Source organism: Lissotriton helveticus, chromosome 2_1 (assembly GCF_964261635.1).
Source record: "Lissotriton helveticus chromosome 2_1, aLisHel1.1, whole genome shotgun sequence".
NCBI classification, from domain to species: domain Eukaryota; kingdom Metazoa; phylum Chordata; class Amphibia; order Caudata; family Salamandridae; genus Lissotriton; species Lissotriton helveticus.
This window is the reverse complement of record NC_136059.1, coordinates 1,795,452,649-1,795,477,541: the sequence shown is the minus strand read 5'-3', so window position 1 is coordinate 1,795,477,541 and position 24,893 is coordinate 1,795,452,649. Positions and strand designations below refer to the sequence as shown.

The 24,893-nt window shown below is 42.2% G+C and overlaps 1 protein-coding gene across 17 annotated transcripts in view; it reads left to right on the top strand.

The window, feature by feature from the left end:
- The window catches only part of CAMK2D (calcium/calmodulin dependent protein kinase II delta), an 805,387-nt gene that overhangs the window by 598,844 nt on the left and 181,650 nt on the right, over positions 1 to 24,893 (top strand). For 13 of the 17 annotated variants that reach the window (XM_078676753.1, XM_078676747.1, XM_078676749.1 and 10 more), the window contains one exon: positions 1,700 to 1,744. The exons of the other annotated variants lie outside the window; for them this stretch is intronic. In XM_078676753.1, the coding sequence (XP_078532879.1) occupies positions 1,700 to 1,744 (45 nt within the window). The remainder of the gene's footprint in view (positions 1 to 1,699; positions 1,745 to 24,893) is intronic. 17 annotated transcript variants of the gene reach the window in all.

The window sequence follows — 24,893 nt, the reverse complement described above, 5'->3', positions numbered from 1 at the left end:
CACCAAGGAAGGAGAATGCACATAGTATTTAACTTCACTAGTTAGGATTCTCATTTCTTTAGATTGCCGTGTGTTCGCAATAGACCTTCACATCACATGCAAGTGGGGCATGGTGGCATTTCTTGGAAAAACAAAAAGTTTCAATGGTAGAAAATGCTTCGAGGAATTGCAGATAATACTTTAACATATCTAGAAAGATTGTGCAGATCACAGTGAATTTCAGTTAGTGTATGTAGAGATCTATCTCACTCATGTCACAAAGAACCACACCTCCGTATGAAATACATGCTATGTTGGGTCACCAAAAGTTTTAGAACTGTGATTCACAGTCAAGGAAATAATACTTATTCGAAATATTTAAAATAAAAGGTCTATCTTAGGGAGTTTAGAACCTATTAAGTAGCTGTGATTCAAAAAGAATAGTTAATAGATATTGCCAAGGGAAGAATAAAAAAATGATGCCTTAAAGAAAAATTAAGGCATTACAACAAGGTGTGAGTTAGGGTGCTACAGATAGAGCATTTGTTAGATCCGATAACTAAACCAATGTATTAGAATATTAGTACCTCCACCAGTGCCAGCATTAGTGGAGTGTTCATTATACTACTTTCAAGAATATAGTATTTATTTGATCTTGTATTTAAAATTATTTTCTCAAATAGCAGTGTTTCATAAGCATCTAATTATGCTCCGCAAACTCTGCTATCTTGTGTTACTAGAGGCCATTAATAGAAAAGTCTTGATCCAAGTCCTGAACTAAGTACTTGCAATAGATACATGTCTCATTAGTTGTACTATCAGAACAATAACATACATTGCAACTTTGAAGCAGAAAACTGATGTTTATCATCGTGACACTTCACACGTTCCGTAGTGGAACTTGATTCTTACGAGAAGCATTAAGTGTCCCACAGAAGCCATACTCTAGCTGATATTTACATGTATACCTCCCTGAAATACTTGTTATAACAATAACTTTCATGACTGCAGTTGTACCAGAACTCTTTGTTCGGAACTACTGAGAAGGTGAATCAACTGAATTAGTTTAACAAACCCAACACACAGAAGATCAGTCTAGTGAGCTACACATCACAGCTGAACACACATGAACTAGACCTTATGGTATTGCCTGTAATGGAATTTAACTTAATGTTGCCAAGAGGTTCACATGTTAAACTGTGGTGTACCCCTGGAACTTCCCATTTCCTGTCTTTTGGCGACTCTAATTATACTACACTTCATTTTACATATGATCTTATGTAATTGCTTAGGAATATTCAAGTTGCTATGTTATCAGCCATTAAAAGTATTCACAAGTTAGGGACTGCAGTCTTGTGGTCACAGCAACAACACTGATGCACTGCTCCGATCGGAGTTGGTAAAGGACTTGCGTCAAACATCGTAAATGTGTGTGCCTATCTTGGTCCCTTGAGCGTCAAAGCCTTGCATGTAGATGTTGCTGATAAAAAAGGTCTCTTTGCATGCTGCTGTTGTAAGTAAGATGGCTGATCCTACAGGCTCAGCAGCGAGGAGCCTTCAGTGGAGATCTTTTTCGATGTGTGTTCTGTGACGCCAGTTGGCTTTGCTCTTCAGCGCGGTGGCTCTAATGTTATTGCTGGCTCGTATTGCTCTCCCTCACACATTTTGAGACTGTACTCACCAACAGGAACTGTTTTTTCTCTATTTTGTTCTCACTCAGGAGCCCCAAACTACAGTAATCCACAACCCTGCTGATGGAAATAAGGTATTCAGAAAGCATCAACTCCCATCCTGCTTTACAAATTGCACATTTCATCTAACAATTTTAACAAACCAGAGTGCACATTTTCAGAACCCAGCAGGGATTCTCTGCCTTGAAAGCGCCGACTGTTTTGCGTGCTGTCAGTCCATTTGATTGGATTATTAATTAGCTTCCAGTAGCAAACATAAATGATGTGAGTGGGAGGTTGGATTGACAGCAGAGGGTTGTGCTAACTTTTCTGGAGTTCAGATTGGAACACTTTAATGTCATTTTCATCTCTTATTTTTTGCTCGGCATGTTTGTGCACCATATTGTGATTTGGCTTCTGCATGGATGTTTTGTATTCATCCGCCATAAAGGCATTTAACATTTTAGAAATATTTTCATTTGTGAAGCCTTGATAGGGGTGCATTTTCTACTTGATTATTTGTCGGTAATTCTGTGCATTATTCCTCAATGTCGATTGTGAACAAATCTGCATGTAAAACAAAAGGAAAAAAGTAGAAGCAAAACCATATAGTTTATTCAATAATGCATACTGTGTCACTAGTGGCATATTTCATAACACGATAAAATGGAAGTGAGGCGAACCACAAGCCTCATTGATAAGGACATTTATGGAAAAATTTATGAAAAGAATATTCATGAATATTTTGATTTCCTGGGATTACTTGATTATGGCACCAATGTTTCACCAGGACTGCTGTGCAAGAGAAATCTCATTATTATTATTTTTACTGCATCTCCGATTTTAGATCAAGGAAGGTTGATGCATGTGGTTTACTTTTGGGAAATGAATGATAGGGTCATTGGAGGAATTCCAGGGTAAGGCATTTATTATCAGTCCTTTCATCGAAGATAACACAGACTAGAATTGCAGAAACACCTGAAATGTGCATTCTCATAATCAACAAATGTAGCAAAATGTAAGTGAAATGTAAGAAAATTCAGAGTTAGCAGGAAATCTTGTTGGGGCAGCTGGTTGAAGGGGGCAGGGAAAGAAAATAAAGCGGGCTTTGAAAACCACTGCACTGGAGAAGGGTCACAGATGCCTTATTTGCTGCTTCGTGGTTAGTAGGCCTCCTGTGCTTCAAACAGATAAATTCTATTGAAGATGTGTTGCCATAGTGATCTGTGTTGATATAAGTGATTTGCGAAAGGATCTGCAGTTTTAAAGACAAGAAAAAACAAACGTTAATATTTCTACTGCCAGTACCTTAGATGTTTCACTCGACAACAGAGAACATCCTTAAAAATTGGAAAGGTAAGGGTCCCTAATATCATTTAGCTAACCTATGGCTAACTCCATGATTAGGTCAACTGCTTCATTTCTGGCCAAGAATAAATGCATAGCACGGCAATTTTCAAATGGCTGTTTATTAGGGTGATAAATTGCCTTAGCATGAATTGACCTAAATTCACAGATGTCATTACTTACAAATAATATATATGTGTCTTGTGTTCATGAAGGCTTGGCGCATGCTGCCGTTTCCCTATTGGGGCCAGCAATGTATCACAACTCCTAATTGTAATGTTTTTATTGTTTTTGTGTTGAAAATATTTATTGAGAAAAGGTTTGTGTGGACAAATCACATCAAAATCAATCATGTCAAGTTGCAAAGTTTTTGATATTCCAAATAACTAATTTTTAGAAAGAAATAGAAAAGCAATACACTCCCAATTAAGCAATATAAGACACGCACAATAAATTAATGCTGTTGATACTATAAGTAACAGATCTATTTCAATCCTCCTCCATTGAAATAACTCCGTCTCATGAAAAGATGGTTCTACAGAGAATGTCCAATTTGAAGAACTAGTTCTACCTCATGAATCAAGTTATGTATGTTTTAAATAACTTGTTTTTGTAACTCAACCAAACCCCTCTATACAAGGGGAGAACAGATTAATTCAAACTTATATGGGCTAGCATTATCCAATAATAGGTCTTCAGTACTCACAAGGGTTTTATAAATATTTGTGTAGGTGTCTGTACTGCATTTAGTAATTAAAAAGCAATTGTGGAAATAGATGGTGGATACTTCCTTTCATTTTAGATTTTCAAATTAGACCATGTATTATCGGGTATAGTCAGACTAATATTAGTCTGTCACTAAAATGGAAAAAGCAATTGTACGTGATTTAATGATTTTTGAATCATTTACAAGCTACATTTCTACCAATCAAAATTTAAGTTACTCTAAAGTTACTGGTGAGGTAATAATTTTTGAAAAATCTGGACAATACCTTAAAATCCAACTTCAGTTAGGAACAAGCCAGATATTTCTTATGTTGAGCAACTTTTCTCTATATTGTCAGCAAGCACTATGACAAATACCCCTGAAGAATTAATATTGCAATATAGATTTAATAGAAATATCTGCATAAAGATTACTGCATGAAGATGGCAATGTGGACTCCTTAATGAGAATTAGAAATACATTGTCAATTGTATTAAGAATCTTGTAGTTCTCAGTATATTAGTGCAACCTTATGACATCTTTTATTACCCATTTTTTATATTGTAACCACAAATATTTACCTCACCAACGTGCATTATAGTAAGACTGAAAATATTGTGATTAACACCTCTATGGTAATATTTTTTTTTATTTCTTCTAACTAAAGTAATAACTTATTTTTAAAAGAAATAATTTGGGAAAATTGTGGAAGCAAAGCAAAAAAATATAATATTGTGTATGCACTAATCATTTTAAAGGCTTTACCCCTCCACCTCTTGAGAAATGCAAAGGTTAATTAGGCACATTCTATTCAGCTGGTTTCGAAATATTACCATAAGTGCACAAATTTAAGACGGGGGGGGGGGGGGAATACAATCTTTGCTTGCTACAGTGGGTACATTCTAAAATGAAACCGTCAGTCAGGGCTGAATGCATGTATAAATAAGTACATTAATGAAAAGAATCATAAGAAACCAGGTCAACTTATTTTGCCAAAGACCAAAGGGACGATAGCGCAAAAAAACCAAAAAACAAATGTCTGTTAGGAAAATCAGTCTGGTCCACATAAAAAGTGAATGGTTTACCTATGCCAAACACTTAGCTGGAACCCTTGCAAACATTTTGCAGCCAAGCTTAATTGAAGGGATTGGTCTGTTGCTGGTAACCCTTCCACAATATTTTTCAGGTTGCAATATAAGAACAATCATATCTTGCTTAACAAATCCATAAATCTCACAATCTGTCACAAATTGGTCAATATGTTTAAGGTGGGGAAGTAAAATACCATTAAAGGATTAAAAATTAAAAGTATCTCTTGAATTTTGTGAACCAAGTGCTTTGGCATGTTGCTTAGAGTTTCTGGCAGTACCAACTTCCGATCGGAATAATTTCCGATTGAATCTCGAAAATCTTTATTGAGATTTGAAGATTTTTTTGATGTTTCAGTTGAGATAAAACATCAATATCTTTTTCCACAACAACATGTTTATGCACGAGTGCAAATGAACGTCCTGAAATTCCTTGAGTATTTTTGGCCAAACAAATCAGGCAGTTCAGTCTATGTCCAATCAAAGTTATTCGTTTTTCCTTGCTTCATTTAAAAATAATTAGCTAGCTATTTCCCTGTCATGTGGAGTGTATACATCTATTATGATTCATTTTAGAGGTAAAATAATCAGCCCTTTTACTTAAAATGGATTTGTATAAATATTCGAATTTTTTGAGGAGACTAAATAACATCTCTGTAGAGGAACTGCTTGTCATTCATAATTTGTTCTATTTGCTAATTTTCCGAATTGAGAGGTTTAATATGCTTTAAAGAAAACAGTAACGCATCTTATGCAAGGAACATAAATATTTAAAATGGGAACATTGAAGTGACCTTTTAATATGAATGCCCAAATCCATTATACATCTGAAACAAACCTTTAATCCAACAATCATGTGCAATGATTTTAAACCCACTATTAAATATTATTTTTACTGTGCACGATAGGAGCAACCAAGGTAGAACATCATGCACTACTCAAAGAAGTTATCAGAGGAGTTTCCTGCAGTTATAAGATACATAATGTATAATATAGTCCACTTTTCCATGAGCGTGCATTTTTAACTCAACACTTTAGTCACTCTCTGTTAAGGGTTTCCAGTTTTTTTTTACAAATTACTGTTCGTCAAAACAAACATTTTACATAAATAAAATGGCAAATTAAAAACAATACAAAAGACTTGTTCCCCTTGTGTACAACTCTACACCAAAGACAGAAAATTGGGACAGAAAATCAAGGCTAAATACCAAATGAGGATAAAAAACAAGGAATACAAATTGTCTAAACTAGTGTTTCTTACCTTACCTGTAAAAATAAGTGATTCCTATAGTAATCCCATAGGCCACCCTGCTCAACAAATCTTTCCTCTGATAGACGTTTAATTCAAAACCCTTTGTAAATTAAAAAACAAACTAGTATGAACCTCTAGAATTAATCTCTATTAAAATCATAACTATTTGGCTTTCACAAACTAAAGAAATCTTTAGTATCCACAGTAGTTTAAGGACTGCAAACTGCAGCCAGTCCTTGAGCGTTTCTACACAGTCACTCTCTGATGAGCTTTCATATTTCTTCACCTCATGATCAGGAACCTTTTGCATTAATTTGCACACAGCCCAACAATATTGCCATTCATTAGGAAAGCTGCCAATGTCTGCTCATCTGTCTTTCAGTTTTAACACCTATTGAAGAAAGCTTTGATTACTCTAGAATTCTTTCTCTTACATCATGCTCAAGGTTTGACCCTAGCGCCGTCAAGAATCTAAAGTTATGGCCTTACCTTCTTTTCCCTAAACTTAGTTGTTAAACCATTTTTAGATATAGGCCAAGTTACACCCTTCTAGAAACAATTTCTGGTTCTTCAATTGTTAAAGAAACCCACCGCAAATTCTAAACTGCTTTCTAACTTTAGGTATATATCTCTGCTCCTTCTAAAATCTTGGAGTCTTATGTGAACATGAAACTTTCCACTCCCCTGGAATCTATGCATTATGACAATACTCATAAATAAGGCTTTTGTCCTGTGTTGAGCACTGAATCAGTTCTAGTAGGCTTTCTGAAGTATGCTTCAGTTGGATCTTTTTCCAACAAATCTGTTAAACTCTTTTTCATGCATCTGTCAGCTCCTTTCAACAAGGTCTCCTACCGCATATTATCCTTTGCCTTATTGAGGGTGAGGGAGGAGGCCATGCCCTTGAGTGGGTCTCTTCTTTTCTCAGGTCCAGGCATTCCTCTTCTCTTCTTTTTAGTCTGTGTAAATGCTTTTATTGTGTTGTCCATGAGGCTCGCCACTCAACCTCACTTTGTACAATCTTTACGTCACAACTCAAGTGGCTATCATCTGTCCCTTTGGTTTTATTTATTTTTCATATGCTGATAACTATCCTATCATTAGACTTGAAGAAGATATGCCCACTCTCCAGTTTAGATTTCAGCATTGCATGTCCATTATAGTGGAATGAAAGAAAAAGATCTCGGAGTGAACTCCTCCAAAACAAGGCTTCATCAGTTTGGACAAACTTCTATTTGGAATTTGAATTGGTAGCCTGAAGAGTTTGCTCCATTACCAAATATCCCCCACCACTTTTCTCAAATTCCTGGGTGTTAATTTTTACCCAAATATATTGTTTCAGGAGCACACCAGAGAAATGGTTTCTACTTGTTCTTTTCTCCTTAATGTCTGGGAATAAAGCTCTACCTCTCATCCCAAGGGTCTGCTGGAAAACTACTGTGCACTCCACCATCCAATATAGATTGGTCCTTTGCAACGTTGTCTTCTTAGGGAACCCCCAGAAACAATTATTCTGGCTTTTGATCATACAGTATGCAGCCGTCCGCCTTGTCTTATGGATCAAGAAACATCTCCATTGACTTCTTGTGGATAAGAGGTGTATTTTTAAACCCTTATGCCTCTGTCATCAGGCAATTCATGATCTAGGCCATCATTTCTTGAAGTATATGTTCCTCAGATACTCCCAGTTGCTTTGGTCTGTATCTGCAAACCTTGTAAGCTTTTGTTGTGTGAAGAAAACCTCTATGGCTAGCCGTTTTTTCGGCTTCACTATGGAAAAAACTGACATTTTCCCCAACACTGAACCCACCATACTTGATGTTCATTAAACATCTTAAATCACATTTATTCTCTTTTTAGCCTGTCGCGCTGATTGTGGAGTTTTACATTTATCACCATGACACCCTCTTGGGTAGCTTCACGCCTTATGAAATCTGTCAATCAGACAGCCTAAATCATTCTAAAAACCTGTGTAATGTAATCATATTAAACGCTCAAAACATTGTTATACATTGAATGCGTGCACAAACAAAAAGTTGCGAAAAGGATATAAAATTAGAAGGGTGCATCCATTGTACTAAGTGATTACAATTAAGGTAGCAGTGAGGTCCAGAAAAATATTTGGGTCCCCCGCTGAAAAAGAGTTGCGTAACAGCACAGTCTTAAGAACTATAATCCAAAGATCTCAGCCTTGGTTTAATGGCCTAATTCTTTCAGAATTACAAAACTCTTTAGCAAAATATAAGAGAGTTTGGTGTGATAAAATGCTGTCAGTTCATTGTGGTGTAATGCAAAATTACAGAATGCAAGAAGGGCCCCCTAGTCCCCATTTCTCAAAGATACTTATTGACCTTGGCCCAATTCTGGTCCTTCTGAAGAGTCGGGTTTGGCTGCTGACTCGGTCCCCCATCCCCCCACCGCAGGGGCTTATGTTACACTCTTGAATAAAGGTCATCAATGTAGTAGCTGCTGTATGAACTAATGTCATGCTTAGCTAGTAGGATTTTAAAAATCTGTCTAGATTTAGAAGTGCTTAATCAATAGCTTATCGTGAGCCTTGTCTACTTAAATAAAATTTAAATAAACGATCTATTGACTTTTTTTATTAAGCAGTTTGGTCAACGGATAGCCTGATGGAAAATATACAGCAGCTTTCTGTATCTAACATTAATCTGTGGATCAGAGATTCTCTGAAACTGTTTGCCTTAAAGCACTTCCAGCGCTGGCTCTGCCTTGGACAGACCATTTTATGGTGCCTGCCCAGTGGCAGTTTGATGTCCCAGTTGCATCGGCCCCCAGGGTATACACCGTGGAAAGAGCCTGGTCCAGGCTCCCAGTGGATACCTGGGCGGTACATCTGGAGGCGTCCCGGCCTCCCCTTGGGTCCAATCCGTTAGTTGCCGATGAGAAATTAAACATCTGGCTCACCAACTCGCTTGATGCTCTCCTCCCCAAGAAGAAACAACTCACCAGGGGTAAGAGAGTGGGATCTGCGCCCTGGTACACATTGGAGCTGAGAACTTTGAGGAAGGGCTGCAAGAGGTTGGAGCGGACCTGGAGGAAAGATTGGAGCGAAACGAGCCGGAGAGAATATCGGGCGGCTCTTAGTACCTACAAATCTGCTATTCGGGTAGCTAAATCTGTGTTCTTTGAGGAGAGAATAGGCTCTGCGGCCAACTCCTCAAAAGAATCGTTTAGGGTCATCAAAGAACTCCTTAAAACTCCCGAACCTCAGGTCATTCACGATGACCCCGGTGAGAAATGCTCCGAACTTGCTTCCTTCTTTAAAACTAAAATAGATAACATCTTGGCATCTCTCCCTCGGCTAGCCGAGGAGACCCCCTCTGGTGGTAACCCAGAGTCTCAGCCCAGGGTGCGGCCAGTGGGGTTGGTTTCCTTAGGCCCTGTTACTGGGGAAGAAGTTCTCACAGTTCTGATGACCATGAAAAGTGGCTCCCCTAAAGACCCTGCACCTATGAAATATCTTAAGCAGGTAGCCCCCACCATCGGTGGCCCAGTGACGGATTTGATACATTTATCTTTCACCCAAGGAGTGGTGCCCCCTAGTTGGAAGGGAGCGGTTGTCAAGGCTCTCTTGAAGAAGCCTAATTTGGACCCCGCTGACCTTGCCAATTTTAGGCCTATTTCCCTGCTCCCCGGCCTTAGCAAGGTGGCGGAGAAGTTGGTGAATCGTCGCCTCTCGGGCTTCCTGGAGTCCAACTCCCTTCTGGGTGACTCCCAAACGGGCTTTCGCCCCGGTCAGGGGACTGACACTGCCCTGCTGGCAGTCGTGGAGAATGCCAGGAGCATTTTGGATTCAGGGGGATCGGTGGCAGTGATCCTCCTGGACCTCAGTGCGACATTTGACACCGTAGACCATCAGGTGCTTCTCCAACGGCTGTCGGGGGTGGGGGTCTCTGGGATGGCCCTGAAGTGGTTTGCGTCCTTTTTGGATGGCCGGACGTTTGAGGTGTGGGAAGGCCACGAGAAATCATCATCGGTCCCTCTCCAGTGTGGTGTGCCACAGGGCTCATCGTTGAGCCCTACTTTATTTAACATTTATATGGCCCCCCTGGAGAGTGTGATACTGCCCCTGGGTATCAAGATTATCAGCTATGCTGATGATACCCAGCTGGTGGGAGGGCTCACCCAGTCGGCTTACCATCCCGACCGGCTGCACACGTGTTTGGATAAGATCTTCACGTGGATGTGTAGCTCAGCACTCAAGCTTAACGGCTCCAAAACGGAACTGATGATGCTGGGGAATTCCCCTCCCTCCTTATCTCCGAGCAGCTGGCCTAGCTGCCTGGGAGCGGCTCCCCCCCCAAACAGGAGATCAAGAGCTTTGGGGGTGTGGTTGGAGCAGGACCTTTCTTTTAAGACACACGCAAAAAAGACCGCAGGCGTGTGCTTTGGTCTGCTCCGATCAGCCCGGAAGATCTTACCTCTCCTCCCAGCGGCCTCTAGGAGGTTACTTATCCAGGGGCTTATCATCTCTCGGCTGGACTTTAGTAACGCGTTGTTTCTGGGGGCTCCAGAGGCCACCCTAAATAAACTGCAGCAAGTGCAGAATGCGGCCGCTAGGCTCCTGATGGACCTTCCCAGGCGTCAGTCTGCCCGACCTGCGCTGAAGGCGCTGCACTGGCTCCCTGTTAGGGAGAGGGTGAAATTCAAGGCACTCTGTATGGCCCATAAAATCTTGCAGGGGAAAGGCCCACCTATCCTACGGGATATGGTTCAATCATATAAGGCTCCCCGTTCCCTCCGTTCAGACCATCAACATCTGCTACAGGTCATGAGGGCAAGGAAGGTAAGAACTGGTGGCAGAAGATTTTCCATCAACGTGGCCATCTTGTGGAACTCCCTTCCTCTGCACTTGCGCTCGGAAACAAGCTTCTTACGCTTTCGCAAGCTGTTAAAAACCCACCTGTTTCCTGCTTAATTCCTGTGTCGCGTGTCATGGCGTCTCTCTCTGGATAAGCGCGGGGACGCCCAAGGGTAACCAGGCGCGGTATAAAACTCCTTAATAATAATAATAATCATGTCATGTCATGGTGACTTAAGCCATGCTCCTTCAAAAATCTACATTTTCAGCTTTAATTTAGTCAGTGCTATCTGTAACCACTCTGTTTTCTGGAAACAATCCATCAATAGAAAACTTCCACCTCCTATGGGTTCCCTTTAGGGGGAGTGAAAAGGCGAGTGGAGTCCTCCTGCCACTTTGGTTGCTGTTGAGACCCTTGGATCACTTGCCATGTATGCCACAATGTCTTCAACACTATTAGTCTTAGGAACATTTAGTATATATCTCTATGTACCAACGAAGCTTGCATCATAAAATTTGACATATCAACCCAGTACTTTGAACAAGCATCCCTGCATGGGAACTCATAGTTCCAAAATATCTGCATTAATTGTAAAACCATATCCCAAAATTGAACTGACTATATACTCTAAGTCACCGTAGAGTGAGAGTGTTCATTGTAGATGATGGAAAAGCTAAGCAAAGCGCACATACACAAATAATGATGAATTGGGTAAAATGCCCAGGCTCATAACAATGAGCAGTAGACCTTCAAGATGCCCAGCAGCAGATAGTAGAAATACCTTAATACCACGCAAGCACCAGACAGGCTCTTTATCCCTTCGGATATTTCCCAATCAGAGGGCAGATTTTAATGCTCAGTGGCTGCTGCCTAGGTTCCAGCTCCTCTAGGTTCATGGATAGGGCACAGTAAGGGTATAAGGAGAGCGAGCGAGCAAGCGAGTATGAATGAAGAGAGGAAAGAAGGGGGGGTTGTTTGAACATTTTTGCCAGGGATGCTTTTGGTTCCAAGTCCAGCCCTGCAATCAATCGCCACCTACTTTACAATACAGATCAATTCCACAAGCAACCAGAATCTAAATATTTTACATATCTATCCACACTACTTCGGTCCTCAACAATGCAGAAAAGAGGGTGAATTTTATCCGTTTTCTCATCAAAAGTGAGTATAGCAAAAATACATAATTTATCAATAAGGGTAATACTTTCTAGTATCTCCATGCCTACTAACTAGCCCATCGTCAAAAATGGAGCACCAATAAGAAATAAAAATCTTTATATCAAACTGCATCAGCAGAAGAAAATGATAACTGTCCACAATGTGTGTGGAGCCTAAACACATTTCGCAGAAATGAAATGCTGTTGAGGCATTTTTGAGCCATTTGCCATAACAGCGCTGTGAGAAGTTGGCCTGGTATATGATGTCCACTAATTAAAGTGGGCACCTTGCACCAGTCCAAATTACCCTTATAATGTATGAGGTCAAAGATAACCTTTAGAAATCTATTTTAGTGCTTAATGTTAAAGGAATGCAAAACAGCTGGTTTTACCAGAATATCACCTCCTAAATTAATCAAATGAAAGGAGAACCTCACAGTAGTTATATAAAAATAAGTATTTATTAATATAACACTCTCTACTATCCTCTACACGAGGATAGAACACAATGCACACAATACGAGATAAATAGAACAGTTGTAAGTAGCACAATACACAGTGCGCTCCAGGGGGAGACCAAACCATATACTAAAATAGTGGTATGACCACCACGACTTGGGTCAAGACAAGGTCTGGAGCTTGTAGAATCGCTAGGAACCCAACGTGAGTAGATAGGGACCCCACGGAGGACGGGTGCAGTGTGCTAACATGACCGCGGGATCTGTACAATTCAATGGGGAAGTTGCGATTACAAATTTACAGTTTAAGAAACCTTCTAGGAGGACTTCGAGCAAAGCCTATGGAGCTTAAGAGGATGGAAAGCCACCCCATGCATGGATACCGTAGTACCAGAGTTACCTATCCCGGAGGAGCCGGGAGCATAGGTCTGGAGTGGTGTCGGAAACCACCTTCGTTCTCAATGGAGGGCTGTGAAGAAGTACTGCTGCCGGGAAGGTAAAAAAGGTTCAGTGGAATCCAACCCTGGATTCTGGAAGGGAGGAGCCTGAAAGCAGAGGGGACGGAGTCTGGGTCACTTTACAGTGACCTGGGGCTCGGTAGACGAATGCCCACGGATGTCCGGTGCTTCAGGTGCGAAAAAGGGTTGCTTGACTCTTCAGCCATGGGGACCAGGAGACGTCGACGATGACCAAGAGCCAGATGCAAGCCAATGCACAAGCTCAGGAATTGCCAACAAGCATATGCAACTGCAAATGGATGCAGTGCACAGGGTTTGGGTTATGCAGATCCCACGAGGGATACTGGCCTCAAACTTGCTGAGAGGGAGATCAACCTCTGGGACCTTCGTAACCCACCGCCTTTCTTGCTGAAATCTTCGGAGTCCGCAGGAGCTCAGGAGCAGCAGACCGGTCAGTTACGTTGAGGTGCCTTCAAATGCAGGGGAGTGACTCCTTCATCCCAAGGGAGATTCTTCAGTTGTAATTAGTGCACCACAGGTCCTGCACAGACAAAGCTTTGGCTGGAGAGGGAGACTAAGTCGGACCTAGTCGAAGTCCAGAGTGTCCAGACAGTCAAAGGTCAGTGGTTTCTTCTTGTAGAATCTTGTCCACGTAAAATCTAAAGTCTTACAGCCAGGTAAGCCCTTTTGCTCCCACTGGAGGGGGTTGGACAGACTCAAGGGACCCTCCTAGGGGAGGGGAAAGGACAGAGAGGAGGTTTCTCCCATGTCCTTTGTCCAGTTTCGTGCCAAAGCAGGAGCCAATTGCTCCCAGAACTAGTTTAAACTGGACTATCCCAGGGACAACAAATGTGCCCCAGTTTCAGACTTTCAGGCACTCTGTGTGCACCTACCCAACCCCAATACCCTAAATCCTGTCTGGGAGATGTCACACCTCCCTGTGACAGGATACCTATTGTGCTGCCTTCCTTTGCTCGAGCTTGGCTCAGCAGTAGGAGGGCAACATCCATTTTTTGCTGTCTGGGTTGAGAAGGCTGGGACTGGATAGACCAGTGACTACCAAGCTCGCTTCTGAAGGGTGGAATCCTACCTCCCACACCGGTGGAAGTATTATTGGCACTGGATAGACCAGTGACTACCAAGCTCGCTTCTGAAGGGTGGAATCCTACCTCCCACACCGGTGGAAGTATGATTACAAGGTATTTGACACCAAACATGGTATGTTTCTATGCAGCCGTTTTTGAGATGGCATTTACCACTAAGTTGTAATGCACCTCTACTTATATGTCTGGTGGAGTCACAGACAACCCGAGAGAATGATTTCCGAAGGCTGCAGAGAGAAGCTCTGCTCCTGCAGGGGCACCCTCTCACCTAAAAAACAGGACCCTGCCTTCAGGATTGGTAAGGGCCTGCTATAGGGGTGACTTATACGTTTTAAGTGTAGTTGCCAATAGATATAATGAACCTATATCTAAAATAAGTGTTGCAAGCAACAGCTTACGCAGGTTGCAGTAGCAGACCTTTAGTTCCATTTTGCATGGCCTCTCATGGGTGGCATAATACATGCTTCAGCCCAGGGGCGGCCTCAGGGGTACCTATGCCCTAGGTACATGGGTAGCATATACTAGGGACTTATAAGGGTACCCCATTTTCCAATCTGGAGTGTACCAAAGTACTTGCATCAATTTTAGGCAGAAAGCAGATAGACTGAAGGTAACCGTTGCTGTCTTTTAGGAAAAGGATCATTTTAAAAGCAGCTATGTTAGTTCATGAAGAATTTTGGTCCCTCCATCCCCTTGTTTGTTACATTTGCATCCGTGGAATTTACTGGTAAGACTCTTAAAATAAGCTACTATAAGTATCATTCTGGCTCGGATTTTCAACCGAGGTTCCTAGAAACGCAAGTCCTAGAGGTTTTAGGTGCAGATATCTGGACAAACTCACAGGTTTGCACAACGTCATAGCATTTCATAGCCAAGGATACTGTGTAAAAGTCCTACTATTCGTTGCTGGTAATTCACACAGCTATACATCAAACACATAGGATGCTGTCGTCCTCCGAAGGAGAAATTGAAACTGACCGTTTTTCAATCCATTCCATGCCGTTGTTTTAATGTCAAGTGCACAATTGCCCAGGACCCCAACTTCCAAGGGGCCCCGTGGTAAATGTTCAGAGTGGTGCTTTGATCTACGCTGTTGCATCAAGAATGCCAGCTGTGATGTGGGGTTTATTTGTGATTACTAATGTCCATGGGTCAAAGCTACAACTTCAAGCACTATGTGAATATTTTGAATTTTAATATTAAGTACTGGTCTGCTAAACATCCTTCAAGTTGCTGATACTGTATCTTTTCTATAATGCGAGCAACAGGCAGTCTAGACTCTGAATTCCATGTAAAATTTGGTTGTTGCAAGCTAAAAAATAGAGATCCAAAAGCCAATAAAAAAACTCCAACAATTTCTCAAGCTTTCTTTTGGTGCTATTTGGCTGACAGATTTAAACTTTTTTAAACTAGGACGCGCAACAATAAACAAAAGTTCAACTTAGAAATTAATGATTTGCCGTCAAGACTGCTTAAATTAGCTGAAATGCATAAAAATTCAACGTTGTTCCCTGCGGGGGGCCCCCTGAACTGTCTCTTGCCCCAGACCCCAAAAATCCTTAATGGGGCACTGCATCAAAAGCAATGGTGAGGTATAGTCACTGTTGTAACGGTGATGGCATAGTCTTAACAATATGAATGTGTTTAAGTGTGATCTAGCAATAAAATGGGATACACTCTGGGTCACCAGTAGGGTTGACAGATCTCTCTATTTCCGCATGACAAAACATACTGTGTTATGAACATTCCTTTTTTTTTTTTACAAATTGCATTTTGTGGTTTTTAGTCTTGGTTTTCTTCACTTTAAAAACCTGGATGAATACACCTGAAAATAATTTCGGTGAAAATTAAAAGCCAAGAACACAGTACATGGTGCCTGCTTCACAATACCATTGTAAACCTAACTTTAAGTATTCTTCTGAGAATGCATTTAATCACAAGATAACATATGTGTGCCAATCTGTAATTACTCATGTATAATTACATCTATAGTAACGTGGATCCCACACAAAGTTTGAAATAGAATTCCTATTAACATTAATATGGGATGTTCCTAAACTGGAGATAGCCACCTCTTGGAAGCACCAAAGCGGAGAATTGAAATCTCCCAGTTAGCTCCTCGGTTTCTCATCCGTAGTGCTGGCATCAGTGTCGAACGCTGGGAAGGTAGTCCCTAATCTTGCCTCCCAATACGGTCCTTGCCTAACACGAAAAAGCTGTTCTGTGGTGCCTCAACACTGAGCACCGCTTCGCTGCACTCCACCCCGCCCCCCAGGTGTGTCAAGTAAGAGTAATAGCACTTGACCATTGTGATAGGTTGCTGGAACTCTTAGGTCCTCTTCATGATGCCTTCACTTAATCACACAGGATGGAGTTGTCCTGCAAACACTGTTTGGTTGCAAATTGTGTTGGCTTCGTACTCAGTGTCAGAATGTTACGGCCATTCGCATTTCATTGTCCCCCTTCTAAGAGTCACACGTGTGAATTTTGTATGTTGGAATAAGCACACTTGAGTGAAACTTATTCTGAGGTACTGTGTCTACTACATCAGGAGATGGTATCTGCGTTTGGTAAATGTATCCTGGAATGGAAAATCCATTTGTTCTGGTCGGATATCTACAAAAGACTACGTAGTACATGTAAATAAATGTACTACTGCTTAATTGTATGTAATGATTGCTTAAGAATACCCAATAGTCCATTCCACACAATTGAGGGGCATGTGGGGGTGGTAAATTAACATTTGGTTTACAATGAATTTTTGTCCACACCCTCAGTCTGAGTTTATGGGCAAACTCCTCTCTGACCCTTTCTCACACTTGAAATGGTCGGCGATTTTTCCATGAAAAGGGTTGCAATATATGCCTCTCCAGTGCTGGCATTGGAATGGAACACTCCCAGACATTAAGAGGTATAGGAGAAAGGATTTGTCCACTGGCGTAAAATGTTTTCCGTGGGAAAAAAAATGGAATTGCACAGTGAAGTTGTCTTTTGCCAAATGCACAGTGACACCCTTGCATAAATCTGCATTGAGTAAAGAGCAAGCTATTTATTTATTTAGTTTTAAAAGCGAATTTCTCTGTTGTACACCTGGAACGCTGCCACCATCATAAGCATTATAAAAGTACAGTTGCTGTGTTATACAAACAGGAAGAATAGGGAAATGTGCGCTCACGCTGTACTTTTTACAGGTGCGGATTTTTGATTCTAAGTGACTCTGGCACATGGGGTCCTGCTGCAAAAAGAACAGATGATGGACAGAATGCTGAATTAATCAAACATTCACCTGTGGTCACAGATCGGGTTTAAATCCAAAGTGTTTTTTGTACGCCATGCTGTTCCAGTTTAGACCGAGCCATATGCAAATCAGTCTTGACCCTGCTCACCATGGGAACAGTCCAGCCCGAACAGCCAGGCCAGGTCCTTCCTGGACCAGAAACAAGCACCCTGGGACCAGTGTCGGGGTAACACCCCTCATCAGCCAGGCTAGCTTGCATCTAATGGCGTAGCGAGCATGGGACCCACGTCTGGGCATACCCTACCCACTTAGGGCAAAAAGTGCTGCAGCAACAAATGATGGACGGAATGCTGAATAAACAAACATTCACCCCCAGTCAAGAGATCTGTGTTAAATCTTACATAGACCAAAGAGGCGCGAAACATGTCGACCCGCACTCAGCTTCACTAGTGACTTGGGTACATTACTGATCCCATGAATGGCACTAACACTTGTTTTCTAATCTGACAGGGGAGTCTATAGAATAAAGATGTATGACATCTCCTAGCCAGTTTTAACCTACCATCACCACACTCCACGTTGGGCACCCTTGCACTCGTTTGATGGCAACAAAAGCAAAAGAGATCTACTAAAGTGACCCTTTGGGGGACCCGTAGGGCATTGCAGCGCCAGCCTGACGAGGAGCACCCGCCAGATGATGAAGCATGACATCCAAAGGGATGTGTGAGTGCAACAAAAAAGTCTTGTTTGACGGTCTCCTCTGATCGGTCTACACCTCGCTATTCGGGACAGTGACCCCCTCAGGCCTTGACTTGATTATAGTTTTGGAGCACGGGCACTGGACCTTCATCTGCTCCTAGCCCCCTCTCTATTTTGATACATGTGCAATTATGACCTTTTGGCTCACGTACTCACAAATTTCTATAAACAATTGAAAGTGACTTGCCAACCTCCTTTTGGGGCTTGCTCTTTCATTGCATCAATTTTTTTAAAAGGGGTTCGCACAGATTCAAGCTGCTACTGACCAATATCGCTCATTGACTCCTCTGCCAAAATCTGGGAGGGGGGGAGGGGGGTGATCCATAACCAGATCATAACTTGGAGAAACACCAATAATATTCAGGACTTTGAGACAGTATGACTTCAGGGGGGCTTTGGTAAAGTAGAGCAGTGCCTAAACCTACATCTTTTCTTGGGTAAGTACGTGGTTGCTAGGCAATGCTCGCTGTACCTTGGTTTCATGGGGACCTGTGTAGGGCATTTGTTGGCATGAACAGTTCCAAGGTATAGTCTACATTGTTTAGTTTGGGCCTTAATGCCCCATTAGTATATTTTGTAAATTTTTTCCACCTGAATTAGTCTGCTAGAGAGATGGTCAGAATCGAGACTGCAATGAATCTTTTGTTCTGCATAGAAGGGTACGGCAGAGATGCATTCTGGCACCCTTTTTATTTATTCCCTACAGCAACAGTTGGAACAATTACCTGTTACCCAGCAGGCAACATGTCCCATGGAACGGCAAGCAGCTGGTGCCTGCCTTACTCCATGCTGACAATGCCGTTCTTCTAGCCCGTGCACTCCGAAGTCTTCAACATCTAATACTATCCTCCACCTTTTTAATGACGTCACTGGATATGGGGAATCACTATTTCAAGTCTCATGTGATGAGGTGTGGCACCAAGAGTAGCAATATGACACCTATTCATGTTAATTCCAACACACTTTCAGTAGTATCCAGTTTTCCATATTTGGGCAATTGCTTTGATCATAAGGGCTCTTGGTCCACTAATATAGCAGAAAACTGTTTTAAATTCACAGTTTGTGGGTGCCCTTTTTAACTTGGTTCACAGGTTTGGGGGGAAACCTACAGCACCCTTTTTCTTGAAATGTATTGAACGCAATTTGTTCCTGTTGCAACCTACAGCGCAGGCGTTTCGGGATATGCTCCTGCACAAGCCTGCCAATTGAAGCAAAACATTTATGCTGCAGATTGCTGTTGCAACCTCCTGGGTGTCCGCACTTTGCATGTCATGAGGAACACGACCTCACATACACTGAGGACGACAATAAACTTGACACCCTACGTTTATGGTTGGCGATGTGGAAGAAATTTAACCAGTAAATTATCATGGACTGGCTTAAATGTGACCAGTGGACGAATAGCCCATGGCTGTCCTATGTTAAAGCACACCGCGTTCTCCTTAGGTAGACATTCCCTGTTCTCTAACCCCATTAGCACGAACAAGTCTGACAAGCGTTTGATGAATCATGCTTTTTATAGGACAGGTAGATGACGAGGGATGCAGTCGAGGTAGTGAAGCTCACAAACTGGCAATTCATAGTGTTACAAACCAGTACTTGTATCAATGCCAATCTGTTAGTATACAGTCAACCACCGGAAAAATTATCTGTTTAAGTTTATACTAGGTACCATTCACAACCTGCTTTGCTTCCCTCTGTGGAAGTACGGGGTGGCTGTTATCCTTTACCCCAAATATTGCTTCAATTTATCTTTTTCTGCAAATACTAGGTCATGTATTTCAGTCATTTTTTATTAGCTATATTGAAAGCCCATCACTTTAGCTTGTGTAGACCGGCCCTTGTTTTTCTTCAGAGACTGAAAGACCAGTCAATTTGCGTTTCTTTGGGATCGTTTTAAAATGCGCTGTCCATTATTTAACCTTATGGTCAGAGGTTCAAATGCCAGCGAGTCCACTCAGCCTTTCATCCTTCTTATGTGGTAAAATGAGTAACATTGAGTTGGGTAACAAACATCTGTTATTCTGCACCAAGATATCCATCTGGGTGAAATTGAGCTTTACAAATATACGTCATGTAAGCAAGATTTTCGCGAACAACATTCTAAAATCACAGGTTAACAAATAAGTGGGCCATCTTATGAAGAAAAACAGAGGGGGCAAGGTGACACTAACACCTTATACATTACAACAGGGAATTAAAAACATCTTTCCATGCGGTATTACTGCTGGATTTCGCCTCACTCATCGCTCTGGTCTCCAACCCAGCTCTTCTGTTCGCAAAGTGGCTTTCGGGGGCATGTTCACTCAGAGTTTTGATTGCCTATTTCATAAACTATAGTAACTGTGGTGTGATTTGACCTAAGACACCTGACGGTCAAGATTTCACTGCAAGAATACACGTGTGAATATGTAATAATCTGAAAATGGGCTTCAGCCTGAATTTGCGTGGCTCCAGGAGTTTGGGTGAGATTAATACAATATGGGATAATGATTTTGATTCTGCTCCTCATAGCCGACAACGTCCGTCTGGGCCAGTCTTTAGTCTGCCATACCAATGGGCCCTTGGAGGGATTATGCCAAATCTATAACGCCTCAACTGTCTTTTTTAGTTTCAATGACCACAGCTGTTTAAAATAGGCTATGATGTCGGTGGAGTTATGAAGTGCAAGTGCCAAATTACATTGTGACTTATTGCCGAGTTCTTTCCTATCCTGGATTCCAGATAGCAATTTCACCTGTTTGTTCAAAAGTTTGCTTAGGAAGTACTTGGTGGAGCGCTATAAAGAGGACTTCAGCTCCTAGTGCCTTTAATGAATCTTCAGAATTTCCATGGGGAAGATCCTTTAGTAACACAGGCGCATAAAGTACTTTTTAGAGTGTCGGTTTGCGCCCCTTTAAGTTTAAACCAGCAAGAGTGGTATCTGGCTTTGATCGTCAGTTGGTATTTATTAAGCTAAAACTCTAAACGAAGTTGGGCTTGAGATGTTGCATTGGGTAGAAGAAATATGTAGCGATATGAGCTTCACTGAATATTATCAAGCCACTTCGCAAGAGTGTTTCTGAATACTACCATTCCATACAACAAGGCTGGGGTTAATTTACAGTCAATAAGCTTGCCAAGATCAGCCACATTTAGCTGTTTTAACAGTCTCATTAAGGATATATTCAATTGCAAAACGTATTTTTGATTACCTGTTTTTTCAGCATGGTGTTTGTTGCCCCTTTCATCAAACCATTAACCTATGTATTTATAGGATATGACTCTTTCGATTGTTTTATTTTCTATTCACCGTTGTCCTGGTCTCTGGAACTTCCAACCAAAGGAAATTATCTTAGTTTTATGTGTATTGAACATAAATGAGTTACTGGCACAGTAACCAGCTAAGTCATCCAGTGAGCGTTGTAACCCTACTGCAGTCTGATCTAATAGAATAATGTTACCTGCTTATTGTAGGAAATAGATACTCTTCCCAGCCAACTTTACTGGACATTCTATAGGGGATCAAAAAGATGACAGGAATGTCAGCCAAACATAGGTTAAATAACAGGGGGAGTGATGTACATCTCTGTTTACGCTGTTATTTGTCATATTTTTTTCGGATGTATTCCATTCAGATGTCCAGTTTACCTTAAACCATGTGTCCGGATAGAAACATATTATTGCTCTTAACTGTAGGGTCGGGATTTCCCAATTGACTAATTTGGACCACAGTTTACCTCAATTTGCATTGTTGAATGTGGTAGCAACATTCATAAATGCAGCATGCAATGTTCTTACTTTTTCTTTCATTGCTTGAATCATCAAGATTGTTAGGGAGAGCAAGTTATCTATGTCACCTCCTTTCTCAAACCCAGTCTGGAGAGGCGGGATCAAGTGTTTTAGTCATCCAATTTCCCAGGTCTTGCATAGTATTTTCCATCTATATCTCTGAGCACAATTAGCAGTTTTTATGGGATCCCTATTTTTTTCAATGGGGACCATAAGTGTGCCCACCAATTCTTGGGCATAGAACTTGTGGCTAGGTAGTTGCTATACCAGGGGGCTGAAACGGTGGTCCATTGTAGCTCCTTTATTTAACAAATGTCTGCAGGAATGTCATTGGACCGGGCCCCAGTCAGATTAGACTATCAGTTTGTATCCTCGACTTAAACTCTGATGATTATATTTTGATCGGAGATAAACTTTACCACCTGTAGATTATTTGCAGATTCTCTTGGTTGTGCTGGCATAGTTATCCACATATAAGCTTGGTTATGTTGGCTGACCACTCTGATGGTGAGATATTGATTACATTAGTCGGTTTATGTTGGGTAAAACACTGATTAATTACATTCCTGAATTTCCTAGTTATTTTGTTTTCCTGCTTAATGAAGAGCTAATAATTGTCTATCTTCTTAGTCCCTTTTTGGTGCCCAGGGCTTTTTCCTATAATCCGCTCTAATACCTTTTATGCCTTCCTTTATTGAACAATCATCTGGATGGTGCTTCTTTACCTCATTAGTTTCTTAAACTGACTTTTCATGAGTCTAATCTCCTGATTTTGCATTCTGTTCAATATATGTGTACTTAGCAAATCTGGGCAAGAGGTCAAGCGCGGACTAGTGGGGTCCCCTGATGGTTGTCAAGTAAGCCAGTTGCCATTGCACAGAAGGCACTAAAGATTGAGTTTTCTAGGCAAGATGACTGACTGCCAGCACTAAACAGGAACTCCCGGCCCAACAGCATTATCCTTAGCCATCCTGCCACAACAATGATGTAGTCTTCCCTGGCAGTATCAGAATTGACAGCAGTGAATTCCGAGGCACGGTTTGCAGTCCTCTGACTCGATGTATGCAGAATATGCTCTCGTTTACCTCAGCCGCCCTGATCGCTCAGTGCGGGTGATGTTTGGGATCATTGATGATTTTAGGCAAGCATCAGGTCTGTGTGTGAATAAACACAAAATGATTATTTCCCCCCTGGGGCACTTGAAGGGTTGACTGGCAGTGGATCTGCCTGAGACTAGGCTACCCTGGGAGTCTGAGAGCTTCCGGTACCTCTGTATTCAGATTGCGCACATTTAGAAGCTTAAACACGACTTTAACATCGGCCGAGTGCTCACCTACCTGCATGCCTCCATTGGTTTTTGGAATACGCTGCTGCTCTTGGTTATGGGTAGGGTGGCCCTCCGCAAGATGGACCTTCTTCCCCGCTGCCATTATGACCTTCAAAATTCTTTCCATGATATTCTGAGATCTAAGTTCATGGCCTTTAATAGCTTTCTGGTCTCTTAGGTCTGAGCGGGGCGAAAGAGTAGAATTAAATGTGAGCTCTTGAAGGTGGACACCGATAAGGTTGGCCTGGGACTCCCCGATCTCAAACTGCATAATATGGCCGGACCACTGCTACATGCTGTGCTATGGTGCGCTGAGGGCAGTAATCGGGAGAAGCGACTTTTTGCCAGACTGGTGGAGGAGAGTGATCTCCCCAGACACTTGATGAGTGGGACACAAGTCCCGGGGGAGTGCCAGTACATTCTGCGGCAGGGGGCCATGATTTGAGAGATGGCAGTTAAACGTATGCTGAGGAGAGGGGTGGCTATATGCAAGGCTGCTTCCATTCTGGTGGCTGTGGCCTTTCCACAATGTTAAAATGGTGATGGATCTGTCCCAGTGGATGCCAGATGGGCCAGCGACTGGCCCAGTTCCCGCAGTATAATAAGCTATGCCGCACAGTCCGAAAAATATGGACAGACTTTCCGGCTGAATCCAACATGCTCACGATCATCTTGGATGTAGGATCTGACAGGGCTGATCTACCGACTGTATGCATCACTGAAGGGGGATACACGAGCGGCTATGGAGACAGTCCGTAATGGGTGGAATGATGCACTGGAAGGCCTGCTCACTGAGGGGTAGTGCAAATGTGCATGCGCTCAGGTTCAGGAGATGGCCTGTAATGCATTCTTTAAACTGACTCCATTCTTTTACCTGCACTGCGCCTGCCTCATGCCACAGTGATTACAAATGATTTTTTCCAACTAGGGCCAATGGGTGCCCCAGGTGCGGAGGGACTCCGGCTTACATTTGCATATGAAGTGGGATTGCCCCAGATTTGAGGAGTATTGCACAGAGGTAGTTTAAAGCCTGCGCACATTGAAGAACACCCAAGTGGAGCGAGAGAACCTGCACTGCCTGCTTGACATGTTGCCCACCCCTGCTTGGGGGAGGAAGATGAGGTATAATTTTGCCTTGTTGGGCGTGGTACTGGCAAGGCCACGCATTGCAATACATTGGGCTAAGCCTGCACCATCATCACCGGACTGATGGCTGGTGGACCTGAGGGAGTGGGCTGTGGCTGAGAAATGCAGGCTGAAAAAGTTGAGTGGATGAGCATGTGGAGCATGACCTGGGGCTCTGGGGCGAGTATTGGTACGTCTGGAGAAGTTAAGGATGTGGCGTGCGTCTGCTGATGGGGATGGTGTACTAGAGATGGCTAGTGACAAAAGGGAAACGAGAGAGGTTGTACCTGACAGTTGTTGGAGACGTTTTTTTTATTTTTTATAAGCTATTGGCTGTGTGTGGGGTAGGGAAGCCAGAGGTTCAATAATGGAGGGGGGCTGCTTTCGACTCGTGTCACTCCCCCACCTTACTGCCCTTCCCCCCCACCTTTTCTAATATTCTCTTCGGGCCCTTTGGCATCACAATAGTATTTCAATTATTGCAGGGCTACTTATGTCAGATGGGACCTTATGGTGTGTGGATAGAGGAAAACTCAGATGGATTTGAGCAAAGACTGGGGGATATTTCGAGGAGAAGGGTTATTGTTACTATCCAGTCAGCTAGCTGCTTCTGTTTTGAAATTTTTTCC